This window comes from Mastigoproctus giganteus, chromosome 4, assembly GCF_048544385.1.
Source record: "Mastigoproctus giganteus isolate SK-2022 chromosome 4, ASM4854438v1, whole genome shotgun sequence".
Lineage (NCBI taxonomy): Eukaryota > Metazoa > Arthropoda > Arachnida > Uropygi > Thelyphonidae > Mastigoproctus > Mastigoproctus giganteus.
The window spans coordinates 24,835,940-24,854,968 of record NC_143578.1 but is presented as its reverse complement, the minus strand read 5'-3'; the positions used below and the strand labels follow the sequence as shown (position 1 = coordinate 24,854,968).

General features: G+C 32.0%; 1 protein-coding gene across 2 annotated transcripts in view; it reads left to right on the top strand.

Annotated features, from left to right (window-relative positions):
- Klp10A (kinesin-like protein 10A) overlaps positions 1-9,709 on the top strand; it is a 198,469-nt gene extending 188,760 nt beyond the window's left edge. For both annotated transcript variants that reach the window (XM_090371417.1, XM_090371416.1), the window contains exons 20-21: positions 2,235-2,297; positions 9,223-9,709. In XM_090371417.1, coding sequence (XP_090227543.1) covers positions 2,235-2,297; positions 9,223-9,302 — 143 coding nt within the window. In that variant the 3' untranslated portion in view covers positions 9,303-9,709. The remainder of the gene's footprint in view (positions 1-2,234; positions 2,298-9,222) is intronic.
- Positions 9,710-19,029: the final 9,320 nt, after the last annotated feature.

The following is a 19,029-nucleotide window of genomic DNA, read 5'->3' as shown; positions in this document are numbered from 1 at the left end:
TTGCACACATTTGATGTTGTAACTTCTAAGGACCTTCGAGATCCGTCCTGACACGCCTGGATAATAGGGAATGTAGGCGGACAATATACCGAAGAGACACGTGTCTCGAAAGCTACTGATTTTGTTAGTATATATTTGTATTAAACTGGATTATAACTTACGTGTATGTTATTATAAACTATGGACCCCAGTATTCCAGGCCCATTCGTTACTAAATTTTTAAACCTTAAAGTTGAAATAAAGTAGAATAAAAAAGCAGTTTTCCAAGGAGGGAATGTTCTATGACAGGCTGCATTTTATTTTAGATACAAAAATTGTAAGTTACCACTTATGCCAGTGACTTTTAAAAATTACCAGTTGTTTTAGGCACTTTGGCATATATGCATAATATACCTATTATCTTTACTATGTCCATCTTTCTCTCTGTCCTTCATTATATAGTGCAAAGAAGCCACAGGCTTTTGCTGCACTGGCAAAAAAAAAAAAAAAAAAAAACACCAAGTAGATAAGAAAACACAAATAAAAGAAAACTTTCTGGAATTCTTTATAACAATGAGTATTCCACCTTCATTCATTTTACTAATTCCTCTCAGTGCCTTGTAAACCTCAATCAGGTAACTTCTGAGATGCCTGGTTGCCAAACTCTGCAGCCCACATAATCAGAGTCATCCTGAAGGAGTGCTGTTTGGCACTGATCATTAATGACTCTGCCAATCTTTACATCATCTGCAAATTTTGACATTGAAATTAAACTATTATAAAATTAGTTCAGAACCAAATGGTGAAATGAAATTTCATTGACATGACATTAAAAAATATAAATAAGTAAAAGCAACTGATACCTCTATTTTGGCACATTTCCATATAATACTTATTTAACCCTCAAGACACACCAACAATATTATTAGTCTTTATAAAACTAGCCATAATAATCAGCAAAGAATTTGTTCACTTTTATATAGTATAGTGTTGTCATCACTTTTCATTCATTTGGAAAGGCTGGGTATGAATCCCATTAAAAACTAACTATTGTAATTCTTCAGTTGGGGCTGTAATAAACTGATCTCAGACAGAAGGAGTAAGTCCTCTTCCCTTTGGCTTATTCTGGGTTTTTCAGCCTTCATAGCTTGCAGATTTGCCCTTGAACAAACACTCGTGCAGATATAATATGTATGGTGTAATATGGCCTTAGATGCTAATGCACTACATAAATAATGGTGTACTTTTTTTATTGCAAGCGATTTAATTGAAATTATTCATAAATATAACTTCCAGATAACTATCATTGGTGTAACTATCATTACATTTAAAAGTCCAGGAATACATATATCATTTTGTGTGTATGTTTATCATCACCACCAGACTTATCAAACTAGTTCATTCCCCCGAGGACATTAGAGTGCCTAACTAAATTCTCTTGGTAATGCAGTTAAATTGTACTTTTCATCCTTATTATCTAATTAACATCAGATTATGAAAGATTTAGATTGTACACATTATGTTGTACCATTACATTTAGAACATTAAAGATATGTATAAATCAGTTTTGTTGCATTTTAATGAACTATTAAAATTTGTATCATAATTCAAATGCAGTTTATACTCTGAACTGATTAAACAAAGGGGTTTTAAAATATGTAGTTTTTTTTGTGTTTTGGATCATGGATTAAGTTTCATCTCTTATTTTTTTTTAATATGAATTTGGAACTAGTTATTAATGAAGTATTGGTGTAAAAAAATACATCAATGCAAAGGTCTTTCTTTGTGAAAATTTTAAACTAGAGTATTCTTACTTCTAATAAATTGGCATTTTATTTTTTACATTTTTTATATATATATATATATATCCTTATTATTATAAAAATAAATGATTAAAACTAACTATTAAGTTCAGAGACTTTCCCTTGTTGGTAATATATTTTATTTATATAAACATCTCTCAATGATTTCTATAGCTTAATTTAAAACAAAACTCTTGGCTGTTTTTTTTTTTTTTTTTTTTCTCTTTTTCTTTTGTTAGTAAAAATGAAAGTAAATTGATAAAATTGAAATAATTCAATTGTAATGAAACTATCTGTTCAGTAATATTATCAATAGTATCTACAGTTATAGTAATGTAAAGTTTGAATTCTTGCAATACAAAAAAAAGGGGAAAAAATTAATATGCATTAAATATAAATTTTTATCAGGTTTTTTTTTTTTTTTTCTAACCTTTTTTTTTCTTCCTCCTACAGCCTATGCCCAACAGTTAGAAGACTTAATATCTGATAAACTGGATGTTTTTGTAAAGTTTAAAGGTAAAAACTTTTAAGATTCTCTACAACAAATGTAGAATTACATTATGCTTCTTGATTGTTAATGAACAAAAGTGTAAGTTACACTTTTCCATTAGTCACATTATTGACATTCACTGAATCTTGAGTCCCACGGGCAGGACTGCATGAATGCTGATCAGGTCATCACTTTTTAAAAGTTGATAGGACAGAGGTTGTGAAAAGACAGCCTTTCTTCTGTCAATGTGTTTTTAAAACAGTTGCTAAAGAGGTACTGTTTTTGCAGAAAACAATAGTAATACAACATATGCAGATATGATATTAATTATGCATAAATATCAGAGAGAGAGAGAGAGAGAGAGAGAGAGAGAGAGAGAGAATCAGAGTGAAATGGAAGGTACTGACAAGATTTGAACAATCACCAAAGAAGTTAGGTTATGTTCCAGTTAATCTGGAAGAAGATCCACTACATCCTAATTGATGCTTTTTGGAAATCATACACTGTATTTTCTTGAACACCCACACCCTTGAATAATAAGCCATGCATCCCATTTTTTAAGACATTTGTAGTAAAAATGAGATGCATGGCTTAAAAATTTAATTTTTAAGTTAATAAATCCAAATTTATTTTCTACCAGCAGTGTGATTTCTGATTCCCCTCCCCGAATAATTTTAAAATTTTCATTAACCATGAAAGATGTACCACCAATTTTAAACACACACACCAACCGTTTATGACTGATTGAATAATGAAATAAAATAAAATAAAATGATAGAAAAGACTGTAAAATAATATTTACAAAAAACTTAATTATTTACAAAAAACTAAACTATAACAAAAGTAAAATAAGTAAATAAGTTAAAATGCATTAAAATATAAATATAAAAGCGATAAAAAGACTATAAAAAACACTATTAGAGCTTTCGGAGGTGTCTGCCTCCTTCCTCAGTAATAGTGAGACTTAAACGACACATCCTTAAATACCAGGTTCACAGCACACGTGGATGACCAGGCGCATACTCAACATTCCTTTCACTTGTACCAGAACCGGAAGTGGTCTGGACACGTGGAAATTTAAAACGTTTATCTCTTGTCAAAACCACCGCCTCAAAAAGGGGGTGAAGCCTAACTCCCCTGTCTCTGTTCATACTATTGTTACCAGAGGATCCAATCCACAGACTTTCCAGCCATTTGCGGTCCCAGAATCTATGCGCCCGGTCAAGGATGACAGTGTTGTCGGGGGAGATCTGGTGTTGTTTTTCCCAATAGTGCTCGGCAACTGTTGGGAAAAACAAGTGGCTGGAAAGTCTGTGGATTGGATCCTCTGGTAACAATAGTATGAACAGAGACAGGGGAGTTAGGCTTCACCCCCTTTTTGAGGCGGTGGTTTTGACAAGAGATAAATGTTTTAAATTTCCACGTGTCCAGACCACTTCCGGTTCTGGTACAAGTGAAAGGAATGTTGAGTATGCGCCTGGTCATCCACGTGTGCCGTGAACCTGGTATTTAAGGATGTGTCGTTTAAGTCTCACTATTACTGAGGAAGGAGGCAGACACCTCCGAAAGCTCTAATAGTGTTTTTTATAGTCTTTTTATCGCTTTTATATTTTAATGCATTTTAACTTATTTACTTATTTTACTTTTGTTATAGTTTAGTTTTTTGTAAATAATTAAAAGTTTTTTGTAAATATTATTTTACAGTCTTTTCTATCATTTTATTTTATTTTATTTCATTATTCAATCAGTCATAAACGGTTGGTGTGTGTGTTTAAAATTGGTGGTATGAATAATCCCAACCTCAGAGGCCTTATTGCAGATATGAAAGATGTACACATGCCTTAGTATTCATGTTTAACAGAACATATACACAATATCTTACATATTACATTTATTCTTCTCAAGCAATATGCAGTAGCCTAGGCAATTTTGGTCATGGATAAGAGAAAGCAACGGTAAAAATACCCCATTACTTATTGCTTTTTCTTTCCACTGAGCAGTAAACAGTATTGGCATTCTTATCTATTTCAGTTCTGTCAGAAATCATGATTCTTATATTTGAATGATTCGTGTACATTACTCAGAAATAAGAATCTCCTGAAAGATTCTTATTTCTGATTCACATTATGGTGGATATTCACATTATGGTGGAATGAAAGGTAAAATGTACAGCACAAAGTATACACCATAGTTGATTTTAAAATACAGGTGCAGTCATTAGACCTTAATCCCCACTGCAGAAGGAGAGAATCTAATTTTTTACATAGCATGATATTCAAGTCACATTTTAATAAATGGAGATAATAAACAACATACTTCTTTTAGGATAGCTAGATAGGTGAATAAAAACACTGCACTTAGTAAAAATGCAGTGTTTTTAATGGGCATTTGCTTTGGATGAATGAGATGAAGTAAATAGTGGAATGAAAGGCATACACCAAAATTTTTGCTTTCATTTTTTTAGAAGAAAAAGTGTGCAGGGTATTCAAGAAAATATGGTATTTCTTAACATCCTACAGATGTTGAACAATTGTGTCTAGATCACTAAATATGTTAGTTGTTATGACTTCATCACCAAGACTGTGTGGTGAGATTTAGCAAACTTTGAATTGAATTGCCATTCGTTAACTAAATCAGCTATTTAGTTGAGAATTAAAGTATATGTCATTTTAACACACACACACCGATTGGCTGTGAACAGACAATATTCTACAGGTAGAATTAAAGAACCATGGTCCCAGCATGGTGGAATGAAAGGTAAAATGTATAGCACAAAGTATACACCATAGTTGATTTTAAAATATAGGTGCAGTCATTAGACCTTAATCCCCACTGCAGAAAGTAATTTTTTATGAAAAGCCCAAACACAAAAGATATTAGAACTTCTAGTACTTAGTACTAGAGGTTCTAATGAGGTTCTCTGAATTTGGAGTTAGACAGTAAATGGATGTTGAGCGGTTGCAACGTGCTTATTGCTGGTCTGGAAGAGAGTAGGGGGGATTATGGATGCCAATTCAGAAGAAGAGTTCCCATGGAAATACCTATAGAAAAGGTGTGCAGCAGAAACAGAACATCTATGAGATAGAGTGGAGAGACTTTGCAAGAGAAGGGACATTAATTAACCTGACTGCCTTCTTTTGAATGGAGTCTACAAGCCTGAGAGAGATTTGGATGGGGGATGAGACCACTCCAGATTTGGGAACAATATTCCATGGTCGAGCAGATATGAAATTTGTATAGTCAGTAGTTGTTTAGAAGAAGAGTACATGGAGAAAAAAGAAAACACAGTTTTTTAATGTAGAAACAATATTTGTGATGTGCTTATGCCATGAAATCTTCATGGCATAAGCATATCACAACTTCTCAATATCACAATAGCTCACACTGATTACTGTCATTAACCACCCTGCCAACTTTATCATCTGCAAACTTAGACATTAAGCCCGATATACCTTCATTAATAAATATAGAAAACATCAATGGGACCAGCACTGAACCCTGGGGGATTCCACTAATAACATTAGTCCATGAAGACAATTGTTCACTAATAACCACTCTGTCTTCTCCCACTCAACCATCCCTTTATTGAGAGCAGTAACTTGTGCCTTAATGCCACACTGCTCCAACTCATTCTGAAGGAACTTTGCTTGGCACGTGGTCATTGGCACCACTCTCTCAATCTTGATGTCATCTGCAGATTTTCAAATCTTGCTCTATTCCTTTGTCACTGATATTTAAGAAAATTGGAACATCAGCCATCCCAATACCAAGACAACTGTTCATCACAACCCTCTGCCTCCTGTCCTGCAATCCATCTTACCCATGATACCAACATGTTCCAGCTTATACAATAATCACTTATGTGGGACAGAGTCAAAATGATTTTCTAAAGTCCACATAAATGTCAAAATTATTTCCAACTCATAAGTGACTCCTTCAAAATAACTAAACAGATTAGTTAGGCGAGTTTTCCCTTATACAAAACCATGCTGCATTTCCTTCAGAATACCATTTCTATCTAGATTCTCTTGTATTGCATTCTTAGTTATCAACTTCATGACTTCCTATCACCAAAACCAGATTGACTGGTCTAGTTTATTACTCTGCCCTGAGAACTGCATTTATGGATTGGCAGTACGTTGTCACTTGTTCAATCCAAAGGAATCTCTTGTGTCCAGTAATACTTTCATAATTTCTTAATGGTTCAATGAACTTTCTCGCCAACTCCCTCAAACTGGGTGCATGCCATCAACCCCAAGTGCCTTAGTTGCATTTAGGCTAAGTTTTTTCTAATAAACAATCTTCTGTAATTTCAGTACCACCAATTTGTTTGCAAATGTAAAAAATCAGACATTTTTGCAAACAAATAAGTATAATAACAATGTGCAGTGTGTATAGAGAAATGTGAAAATAAATGTTACATTCCAGAGTGGATTTTTATATAGCTAGTACTATCATTAAATTAAATAAAAGATTAAAGTACTTTTATGACAGAGAAATAAGCAAATGCCTTTGTGGTTATTACATTTCAGGAAAATTAATTATTCATTATTATAATTTTTAAGAAATAATGCCTGTTCTGTGTTGCTCTACTAGAAATATTCTCTTTTTTTTTTTATCTAAATTATTAGTATGTTAGTATATTTAAGATGTATATTTAAGCTGTTTATCCCACTTTTTAATAAACCAAGCTCCTCCATTTAATAATAAAGCATACACCTGTCAGGGGCATGTCTTATTATAATGCTTTTCTTATTTCTTTTTTGGCAAATAAAGATTTTTTTTTTTTTAATACGGTAGAGCATCAGTTATCTGGAATAATTAATGTCAGACCTCTTCTGGATAATTGACCGTAAAGTAAAATTAAATAAATTCTGTTATAATGTATTAAGCTAAAAGAAAGACTAAATAGTGTGAAAAAACTTAATGTAATTAAAAAATTATTTTAAAAATGTTTGATTGTTTTTTTGTTTTGTTGTGACCTATTTTTTTTCTGATAAATCTCAAGTTCCTTCCTTAATAATATCAATCTGATTTTATCACATTCTTCCTGGTTTTCTGCCCATTTCAGTGCTGTTTCTTTTTGTTGACATTTTACCGTAAAAAAAAAAAAAATCCCTGAGAAAAATAATAAATCGCACAGTTTGGGGCCGATATTATTCTTACTGAATCTGGAGCTAAACTAAACATAATATGAAATGAAGAGAACAAAATATATCATGGAAAATTTGATTCACTTAAGCGAATGACTAAACGTTTCACCAGATATACAACGTAAAGAAAATGGACAGAAATACTCTCGTAGCGTAATAATCATTTGTCTCAAATACTACCTACTGTTAATAAAAAAAAAATAATAAAATAAAAAGAAAAATCAGCCCTATAATTATTCTGGATAACCAATGTTCTACTGTAGTTTCACTCTCAAACAGGTCTTATCCAGCACTCTTCATAAGAGATAGGCAAAAATTTATTTAAATAAGTATAATATACATTTTGTTTTCTTACTTGTAAGAAAACAAAATGTATATTATACTTCTAATTCCATACAGACACATGAAAGTACAGAGCTTAGCGTAATTGCAGATCACTCCTTTGTAATGTTGGGAGAGGAATCTGTGATTGTAGCTAGATTGACAATCCCTACTGTTTAGAATGAAAATGTTAGCAGATGCATGCAAAAAAATAATAATAAATAAATAAAAAAAAAAATCCTGTGTAGGAGAGCATAATATCCAAACCACAAGGACATCATTTGTGCCCTAATCCACTGTCATGATTATCTGCAAGTGTGTCACACATTGTAGTTGTCTGTAGTTTTTATACTATCAAATTAGATAGTATGAACCAGAGCTGTAATGCTGAATACGTTCTACGTTGATATCAATATTTGTAAAATAATAAGAGGAGTTTACCTCAATATAGTACGTAGATACTCTCCAGAAATTAAAACGAAAAACTTACATTAGAGTAATATAGTTTAAAAAATAATTAAAAATCAATTTAACGCAATTAAAAATAAGAAAATTAATTAAAAGGCAGTAAATTTTTTCGTTAAATTATTTTAATTAATTTTATTTTTAATTGCGTTAAATTGATTTTTAATTATTTTTAAAACTATTTGTTACTCTAATGTAAGTTTTTCGATATTTTTGTTTTAATTTCTGGAGAGTACCATACAGAAGTATTGTACATACTATATTGAGGTAAACTCCTCTTATTATTTTACAAATACTATCAAATTAAGTCATTTGAGAACCTGCTAATGAAAATTACATGCTGGGAAATTAAAAAAAAAAAAAAAAAGGGATACTAATTGTTATGGAGAGAATGTCTAAGTTTTAAATATAGCTAAGTTATATAGCATAATCAAGATGTGTAGCATACAGCATAATCTGGCCATGAAACTTCAGGTGTGCTGCTATATAAAATTAATAATACCTGTCCATTTGCTATTGCTCAACCACCTAGCAAACTGAAGTGTGCAAGGCAGAAGGCAAAATTGTTCTTATAATTACAGTAAGAGTTCTAGTGCTAATAAAAGAACTGTCTTTTTCTTACGTAAGTGTGAGGTGTTATAGGAAATGGACAAAAGCCATGCCGTAATTATATACATCAGCACACCTTTTTGATTTCAAGAATTCTGCACTTTATCTGGTTATGGTGCAGCTCTGCATAGCATATCTCTTAAATCAGTTAAAAGGACTTTTTTAACCTGTTCAAAAATTATTTTATTTTTTATTATTATTTTTTTTTTTTACAGAATGAGCAGTGCTGGATTATTGTTATTTATAATTCTTTATGAACTTTATGTGCATTTTCTGTTAAAGATGAAATTTAAAATTTTTAATCCTTTGTCATAGTTATTATACACCATATGAAAGTTAAAAATAGAAACCTGTTTCATCTTATTAGTTGTGTTTACAATATATATATATTATTATTTTTCAGAAAAAGTAACTTTATTTAGGCAACAGTTAGCTGAAGAAGAAAAAATAAGTAAAACAATCAAGAGAAATCCAAACAAGTAACAGATTTAGCTGCCTGCAGAACCAAAGCTATCATTTCAGTTTAAAGATGGTGTCTAGCACATGACTTCAGCAAGGCTAGAATAAATGCAACTGTGTTGCATTTGGAGGAAGCAGGCTTCATTACCTAGTAGCTGCAATGTAGCCTTTGAATACCATAAGTGGGCCATGTGCATCCAATTACTCCACACAGATATGCACCATTTTGTTTTTTCTGGAAAATGAACCAGAAGAGAAGTGAACAGAAAGGGCAGCTCCACTTGCAATGACTTGCTAAGAAAGTGATAGGAAATAGGAAGTGTACAGAAGTGATATCACTTATTTGTTCCCTTTTTTAGTGATTTACATAAATCAAATTGCATTATAAATAACTTTGAATTTTCTAAGTTCATGTTAATTTTATATTTAAAAAAAAAAAAAAAAAAAAAATCTGTAGTTGACGTTGTGACTGCAACCTGCATCAAAGCTTTGGATATCAGCTTGAAAAACTTCTATTCCAGAATTACTGTGAAGAGTAGTAGGGTTATGGAAGACGAATTTCATTTGAAGTCTAAAACATCATTCCTTAATTAATCAAGGCTTTTGGGACTGTGTATTCACCGAGTGGTTTAATGATTTACATAACACTTTCACAAAGATTAGTGTATATTAATACTTACAAGGAGGAAGATATTGTATATAATGCCTAATTTTGACTATGCCAAAATAAGGACAAAAAAAAAAAAAGGGTAAAAATGTGAAGAGTTTTCTCAACTTATTTTTATTTTTGCAATGAAAGTAGTTGCACAGCAGAGTTCATCCATTGTATTATAATTGGCATATAGCAATAATTTTTAAAAGCATTAGTGTGAAATTTTTTTTTCCTTCCCCCAATATGCACCTTTGTGTTTGCCCTCTACAATTTCGTGTGTGATAATCAAGCAGTTTTTTTTTTTTTTTTCTGAAAGTGGCTCACTACATTAGGGATGCTATTTGCTTAATATTGTGTAAACGTCTAACTAGTTTTTTTTTTTTTTTTTTTTTTTTTTACACCATCACAAAACTTCAGGACTATTATTTATATAAATATATATATATCACTTATTTTGTAAGAAGATTATTAATTTTTACTATCATTACTTACATGTTGTAGATGTTTAGAATGAGTGCCAACTTTACTCTGGTTGCTTAATTTGAGAAATGTCAAGTTTTGGGCTGTTTTTAAAACAGTGGGTAATGAGGAGTGAATTAATTTTAAATTGTACTGAATAAAGGTAACTGTGCTAATGTTCCTGAATTTCAGATATTTCTTTGAGTTCCTGACATGAATTTGAAAATATTCACAAAGTGTTTTTTTAAATCTTTTCATCAGAGATGTGTGAATATCTTAAATATGCTACATTTTATTATATTGATACAGTTATGCCTTATGTAAGCATTTCAGTCATTTAAAAACTCCAGTCTGCATTTCTGCACCTGAAGGAAAATTATGCTTTTTTAATTCAATATTCTCTTTACAAAGCTTTCACTAAGTTCCTTTCCCTTTATTATTTTTCATCTTAGTTTATTATAATTGTAAATATGCTACTAGTTTTGCAAACTTTTAGCTAATGATCTTTCAATTAAAAAAATGGTGGGGGGAGGCTACACAAACCCTCCCCCTTCTCTCTCTCTCTCTCCCTCACCAAATGTTATAAGATTAGATGTAGAAAGATCACTGCAATATCTTTATCATGGAAAACTATGTATAAAAAAAATATATATATATATATCACAATGATATACTTTAAATTAGTGAATCCCTCCTCCAAAATTGAACTGGTGGATTTAACAATTTAAAGTTGTCATGACGTAACATTCTCTCTTTTTAGCTGTACAGAGAAAAATGCAACAATGTATTTAGCAAAATAATGTTATAAGTACAAATATGCTTTTGAAAATGTACATCACTCACGTGCTTTTGCCTTTCCCTGACATGAAGTAAATAGTTTGTGAAAGCTACTTCATTGTTTTGGAAAAGCTCCTAGTAATTAGTTATGCTTTTGTTACTGTTGCATGGACTGGTTGGTTAAGCAACAATAATGAAAAAATCTTCAATTTTAAATAATTGGGAATGTGTTTTCATACAAATGAGTACAATAATAATTATGAACAATATGCACCCACCTACAAAAGCAACATTCACTAGTCCATAAGCTTTCAGCCAGAAACCACCACTACGTAAACATTTAATTAATTCGAGAGAGACAAATGAACTTTTGCATTTCTCTCAACTAGGTATAACAAATTTATTAACCATGCAATTGTCCTTGATAAATTTTTGCTTGCAACCGCGATGCAGATTTTACTACATCTGCACGTGTAAGCAATTATACATACATATCAAGAAAATGAATATGAAGGTTTTTTAAGGAAAAGGTGAAAGCATTTGGCTTGTTCATAATAATTAAGAATGATATAGAACTTGTTCTCAAAATTCTAACTTACAAATTTAATTTTATGTGTGGGCCAGAAAATAATAATTAGGGTTTGTTGACCTGACATGTATCTTCATTTTGTTTTTGTAACTATTGTGTAGGGATGGACATAAGCTCCAGGATTGCTTTGCAAACTTTAATCAAGTAATTCTGTGTAGATGCTGACATCTTCGTTACGTAAAATATCAATCTTGAAATGCCACTAAAATATACTAAGTTTAACAACCTCAGTAATCCATCTCTCATATTTTAACAATTCCGGTTTTAGCAATGCTTATAAAAATGAAACACTGTAAAAAGGCCTAATAATGCATCACTATTAACACTAAAGGATAAAGTTAAAATGTGAAGCAGTTTACATTTTTTAAATACACTGCTCTCTGTGGCAGTATTTCTATACTAAAAATGCAATGAACTGTAGGCATTTGATGATGATAATGACAAAGAATTGGAATGTTTGCCCGAGCTCACTTATCAGCAACTTTCTGTACTTTACCATTAGTCTAAAAATATTTTCTGACCAGAAATGGGGAACTGTATTTAAATAACCTGATATGGGCTATTAATTTAGTAAGTACAGTGCACATATTTTTAGCATATTCAATATACTTCTTTATAATACTTAAACTGCAAAAAGTTTAAAGATATATTGAGAGGAGAGTAACTTAACTGTATATGGTCCTTGTCAGGTTAATAACAACCTCCATTTACAGTCAGCACTATTCTAGATGAAAGAAAAATAACATGTATAGACCATTACCAGATAATTTCTTCATGACTTTCTTCCTGGCTTTTTACTTCATACACTTTGTTATTGCTGCCGGTAAGCTAATGTTCCCTCCGTAATAGTGGTATGCCGTTATATCTACTTTGAGAAGAAAAACATGGACATAATGTGCATTTCTTTTGGTGCCAAAATACTGCAGAAAGTGACATTAATTTAGGTAAAGTTTGCTTGATATTACAAAACTATACATTCAAAAGGTATTAGGCCTTTTTTTTGTCATCTCCTTTTTTGATAAGCATTGTTAAAACATATTTGCTCTGCTTTTTGCAACAGTGATCAAAAGTTATTCTATTTATAGATCTTTGGTGGTATTTATTTTCTATTCATACATATGTATATTCAGCTGAGTAGGTTTTTTTTTTTTTTAACCCTAGGAATTTTATGAGCGCCAACAACAAATGCTTAACATATGGAAGAAACAATTATTTCTTTTATAGAATATGTAAATAAATAAATGCGAACTGTCTGATATTTCTGGCACATTCTGTGTTATATTAGCCTACTCATACCAAAAATTAACTGAAAATTGCCGAATGCACTTTCGTAAGAATCTACATTTATCTTATTTAAAAGTTGAAAGATATACTTTATACAAAGAATAGCACAAATTTAAAAGCATAGTTTGTTGCATTTGATCCTCAGCTTCTTTGTAATTGCAAAACATTTAAAATTTTATTATTGTAATTTGTTTCCTCGGTTACAGAAATATACTGACTTATAAGATTTTGTCCAATTTCGAAACAGCTTAATATCAAACTGATTCTGAATTGGTTTTTTTTTTTTTTGGTAAGATATCTTTTTGTGATGAATAATATGTAATATTTAAATGTTTCATAAGCATAACTGTTTTTTCCATAACTGTCATATTAACTAAGAGTTTTAAGAGACTGCTTATGCAGATCAAATAGTCATAGCAGGGGGGGAAAAGCCTGTAATTATTTATTAGTGTTCTTTGTGGAAACATTTTTGTACATGGTGCAAACTTCGTTTCTACGAATATTAAATCCTGTGATGAAAATTTGCATTTAGTAAAATGTTTAGTAATTGAATTTAGTAAAAGGCAAAAATGAGCATATGCTGTTGTATTAAGATGGCTCAGAAAGGTTTCAATGATAGAAAATTAAAATGTGCCTTCAGGGGATTGGGTAGGTGTGTTTTTGAAGCCTTGACCTACAGTTTAAGTATATTATGATTGCAACAGTACACTGTATCACCACTCATGCAGATTTGATCTGTTTGCTTGGAACTTGTTTGAGTTAAGTGGATTATAATAGTGATCTGACTTACATTAAAGTTATGTCATTTGCTTAAGAAAGACTGAGAATAAAAGTGTCAATTTTAACTGCCACCTTAGTTCACAAAGCGAACAAAGTGCAAAGCCATTTAACGATCATTTTGAAGTTTAATACTTATGAGAACTGTGAATAAATTTTTAAAATAAAGTATAATTTGTGTGATTACTTAGCATTCTTTTTATTAATATTAAATTGGTTATCAATTCTGTTATTTGCTTTCCCAATCTTAAATTTTTCTTTAAATTCAAGTTTTTGAATTCCATAAAGACATGTTACTATACAGTATTATGTCTGATGTGTACTTCATACAAAATACTGATACAGACAGTAATTTTCAATATTTTGAAGTTTAAATTGGGATTTGAATGTCATGCTTGAGATGATTGTGAAAATTATTTTTGCAGGTTCTAAATATTAAAGTGAAATGCTATATTATGTACATGTTACAGAATGAATACAGAAAACTCCTGTTTTGATATTTTTTAGATTTCTTCCAGCCAGTTAAGGTTAACTGGTTATTTGCTAAGGTCCAGTTAACTTTTATTTAGGTTAAGTGGATCTTAGCAAATTGATAATAACTGGAGCTTAGCAGATTGTAGATGAACACGAACATCACTGAGATCTGAAGTGAGACCATGTATATTTATAAATAGGAAGTTTTTTGGGAATCGGTTTTTTTTTTTTTTTTTTTTAAAGATAAATCTATTTCATTTGGTGGGTTGGAATTTGTACAAACGGATGGAACTTTTCGATTAGATGTGACACACACAGCAAGTTATAAAATTATTTTATATCATATAATTTGCACCAGCTCCTTAACATAATATGGCCTCAATGTATACTCCCACATGCATGCTGTTGAAATTCCAGTCACAGGTGGCAGAGTAAAGGCAAGATTACATATTAGCTAAAATCTGAATACCCTAGAGCAGTGTTTCTCAATCTTTTTACTCTCGTGGCACATTTTCCAAAGAAGAAAAATTTCGCGGCACACCTACGTAGTCATAGAAGAAGAAATTTCTAAATTTCGCGGCACACTTGGAAAATTTTGAGGCACACTAATGTGACGCGGCACACCCTTTGAGAAACACTGCCCTAGAGCAATGGTTCCCAAATTGTGTGCCGTGGGATATTTTAAATTTTCGAGGGAAACACAGCAATACTCGACATCTGTCAGACACCATGCGAACTACTAGCTTGGTAGTTCACAGTTTCAACATTATTTATTAAGTTGTTTGGCCCTAACTACTTAATAAACAGAACTGTTAGGTATTTATTTTGGCCTAGGGGCACCATGAAAAAATTGAGACACTAAACCTCTGTCCTAGAGCATTAGGTTCAGATTGGTTGATTATTCCACTTTGTAATAAAGAGTAGTGTAGAGATCCCATTATTCAGAAGTTCTTGTTAATGTTTAGGTGTATATTTTCCATTTTATTTTTTGTTTTCTGAATCATTAGAAGTATCAAAAAAAAACTTAAGTAGGCGTGTCTACCTAATATGACCAGGCATTAATTGTGTCCAATCATTTTTAGCTTGTTCAGTGAAAATATCTTGAATTTTTATCATCCAGCTGGTATGCTAAAACCAAAATTTACAGATTCTTGGTGAATTTTATTCATTTTTTTTTTTTTTTGGAAAAAAAGTTTGTTAGTCTTGATATCCCAAAAAAAAAAAAAAACTGCAGCAAAATCTTAGGGTAGTCAAGTGGGTAAACAAAGCTCTATGGAAAATTAACATAGGAACGGGTGCTTTTTCACAAACATGGTGTCATCAAGAAGTTTTTTTTTTACAGTTTTACTTTTCCAACCAAAAATAATGTGAACAAAAAAAAAGTGAATACCATGCTACAGGAATCTTAAAATTTGCACTGGTGTAAATTCTAAAAGACATTCAAATTTAAAAGTACTGGTTTTTGGTGTACAAAATACACCTGGGGTTAATAGACAAATTGGGGGGAGGGACTCAAAATACTACAAGCTACTGCTGGGTGAACCCAATGGTTCTATAGTGCAAAATAATGAAAAAATATACTTAAAAGCCCAACATCCATCAATCTGGAAAGTTCATGCAACCAGCAGGTTGTAAAAAACAGTGTGGCAATAAAATTCCTGTACTGGTGCTGTGGCGGTCATGTTCAATGAATTTGAAAATAACGGAAATGGAATGTTGTAGTTCAACCTTCCTCCAACAGATAGTGATATGGAGATGGTTAAGTAGGCTGAGAGTTTGGAAGTAACCACCAGTTTTGCTAGTAGCAGTAACATTCTGTGTCATAATTTTGCAAAGGATCAACAAAAAAATATCAAATTTTTCTTTAAACTGGGAAAATCTGCATTTATGGTGATGAAACTTTAAGTCGTACCAGTGTTTTTTGAATGGTATAAGTGGTTCAAAGATGGATGAGACAATGCTTGTGATGACTTAAGAAGTGGGTGTCCATCTCGAAATGAGGACAGAGTTGCAAAAGTTTGGGAAATTGTGGCAAGAGATCGTAGTTTTACCCTCAGAACGATGGCTGATGAATTGGATATGATATAAGGAGATAATGAAGATTTAGGGAAAAGGAAGGTCTGTGCAAACTTTGTGTTGCACAGTCGCGTGGATGAGCAAAAGTAAAGAAGAGTTCATCCAGACTTGTCAAGACAATCCTAATTTCCTCAATTACATTGTTACTGGAGATGAATGTTAGGTGTTTCAGGATGAGCCAGAGCATGCTGTGGACTTCAAAATCATCACAAAGGCCAAAAAGGTTTTATTTACAGAAGTCTAGGATCAAAGCAATGTTCTTGTTTTTTGACAGTGTGTGATTCACAAGGAATTTATACCTGAAGGGGAGAAGGATTCTTATATTGAAGAACATTTCCTGGGTGAGGCCACAATTTCAAGAGACAGGCAGCTGGTTCTAGTTGCATCATAATGCCCCCATTCCACACTTGTGAAAGCATTTCTGATGAAACGTGGCATTGTACAGATCAACCATCCATCCTACTATTCTGATCTAGCATCAGCAGATTTCTTCCTCTTTCCCATGGTGAAAACTGCTCTCAAAAGAAAGATTTCGGGATGTTGAGGGCATAAGAAAAACGTACCCATGAAAATGAATATCATCTCTTTGGATACCTTTGCTGATTTGAACCTTTTCAGAAAATTTTAATGGTGTAATAAGTGCATTCAATCAGGTGGTGATTACTTGGAATAAAAATACTTCACGTTGTGTTATTTTTATTGCATCAGCCTGAGGAACTTTATTGCCGCACCTCATATATTAAAAAAAAAAAGTACAATTGTGCACCACCTATGTATCCAATAGCAAAGGAACAATTAAATAAACATTACAAAAATACATTAAATAAAACAATGCTTTTAAGTATAAAAGTCTGTCCTCTGCTATCCTTTTTCACACAGACACCACTATGACAGTATCAATTACTACCCCCCCCCCCCCAAAAAAAAAACACGAAAGGTAGGCATTAGAAACTTATATGAGGATGTGTATACCATAACTGGATATCATGACCAATATCAAGACCAATCCTCCATTGGTCATGATATCCAAAAAGGTAATGAAAAACGTGATGTGTTGTTAACCTCAAAACCGATACTGAATATTTGTAAGAGTAGAAAAAGATGAAAGTCATACTTGTAAAGGAGTATGTTCATGACTCTTCTCCAATTTCGGATGTAAAAACAGCAATACATTTTCAGTAATAAAGAATATTACTTTAAGCCAAAGAAAAACTCTGGTATATACATTGATGGAACCAAGAAGTTTAACTTCACATTGCAGCATTTCATTATACAGTGTAGGAACCTAGATGAGTAACACTCATCAGACCAATAAATTCATTCAATCAGCACCCTCATTTCCCATAGATACTGGGTCTTTTACTGTACTATTCATAGTCATCTTTGCATAATTTATTTAATAAAAAATCTTATTTTCATCTTTAGAAGCAATGAGATGACAGTTTTTTTTTTTTTTAAGTAAAAAAAACTTTTAAGAGCAAATATCAAGGATTAAAAATGCTTTCTGAAAAATACAATGAAAGCAAAACAGTTCACAATACAAATGAATATACATAAAATCCACAAAAAAATATGAAATGACTTGAAAAGCACTTTTTCAGCCTAAGAAATCAACTGAAAATTTTTTTTGAGAAATTAAATTTGATCCAGCATTATGAAGATGTAATACTCCACAAAGAAAAAATCTTTTGCAGAAGAATTTGGTTGAGCTGCACTCTTCAGTATCTTTCAATGGCATTTTGAAAGATTGCTCGATAACAATTAACTCCATTTAAAGTCATGGGATGTGTGTGTGTGTGGTTGAAATACCCTCAAGCTAATTTGCTACCCCTACCTGAGTGCATTTTTTATAAATTAGAACAATGTTCCATTGGTAGGGAGTTAATATAGTGGGTAAAAGGGTTAAATACTAGAAGACAAAAAGTGGCTATATCTGAATGCTTTTTAAGTGGACTGAGGTACCAGAGGGTTCGGTACTAGTCCCTTATTGTTTCTGACACTTTTGGTGTCAGAAACAATAAGGAAACAACAATTAAGCATTAAAAGTTTGATGTCAGCTTTCTAATGATGTGAAAGTTGAAATGATAGTTAATGAATAAATCAAAATTTGATGCATTGATGCTGATAAATATACAGATACAGGGTCATCAAAAAAGGTAGCAATAGCAGTGGCAAATGATACAAGAAAGCCAGCTTATACAGTATCAGCCAAATAGAAAAAAAAAAAAAAAAAAAATACCTATTCATTCACTTGAATAGTTTGTGTAATTCTCCCTTGAATTTAAGCTATAAACTTCCACAACAGGTGAAAGTTTGTTTCAACAATCAACCACCCATTAAATACAAACTTCCGCAAATTTATTCTGCAACTGTCGTTCCTCAATTTGAATTTGTGTCCCCCCCTTATTGTGGTGTGAGCAAGAGGAAGAATCCCAAAAGCACTGAGCTTGCTTAATCCATTCAAAGCCTTAAACACCTCAATCAGATCACTTTGCAGGTACCTAGTCTCCAGATGCTGCAATTTGCAGAACTGAAGTCTTTCTTGGTAAGAGCACCCTTTGTTCCACTCACCAATCTCGTTGCCCTTCTCTGTACTTGTTTCAGCAGCTCCACATCCTAAATTGAGGCCTCCATACTTGTATACACTCAAAATGTGACCTGAC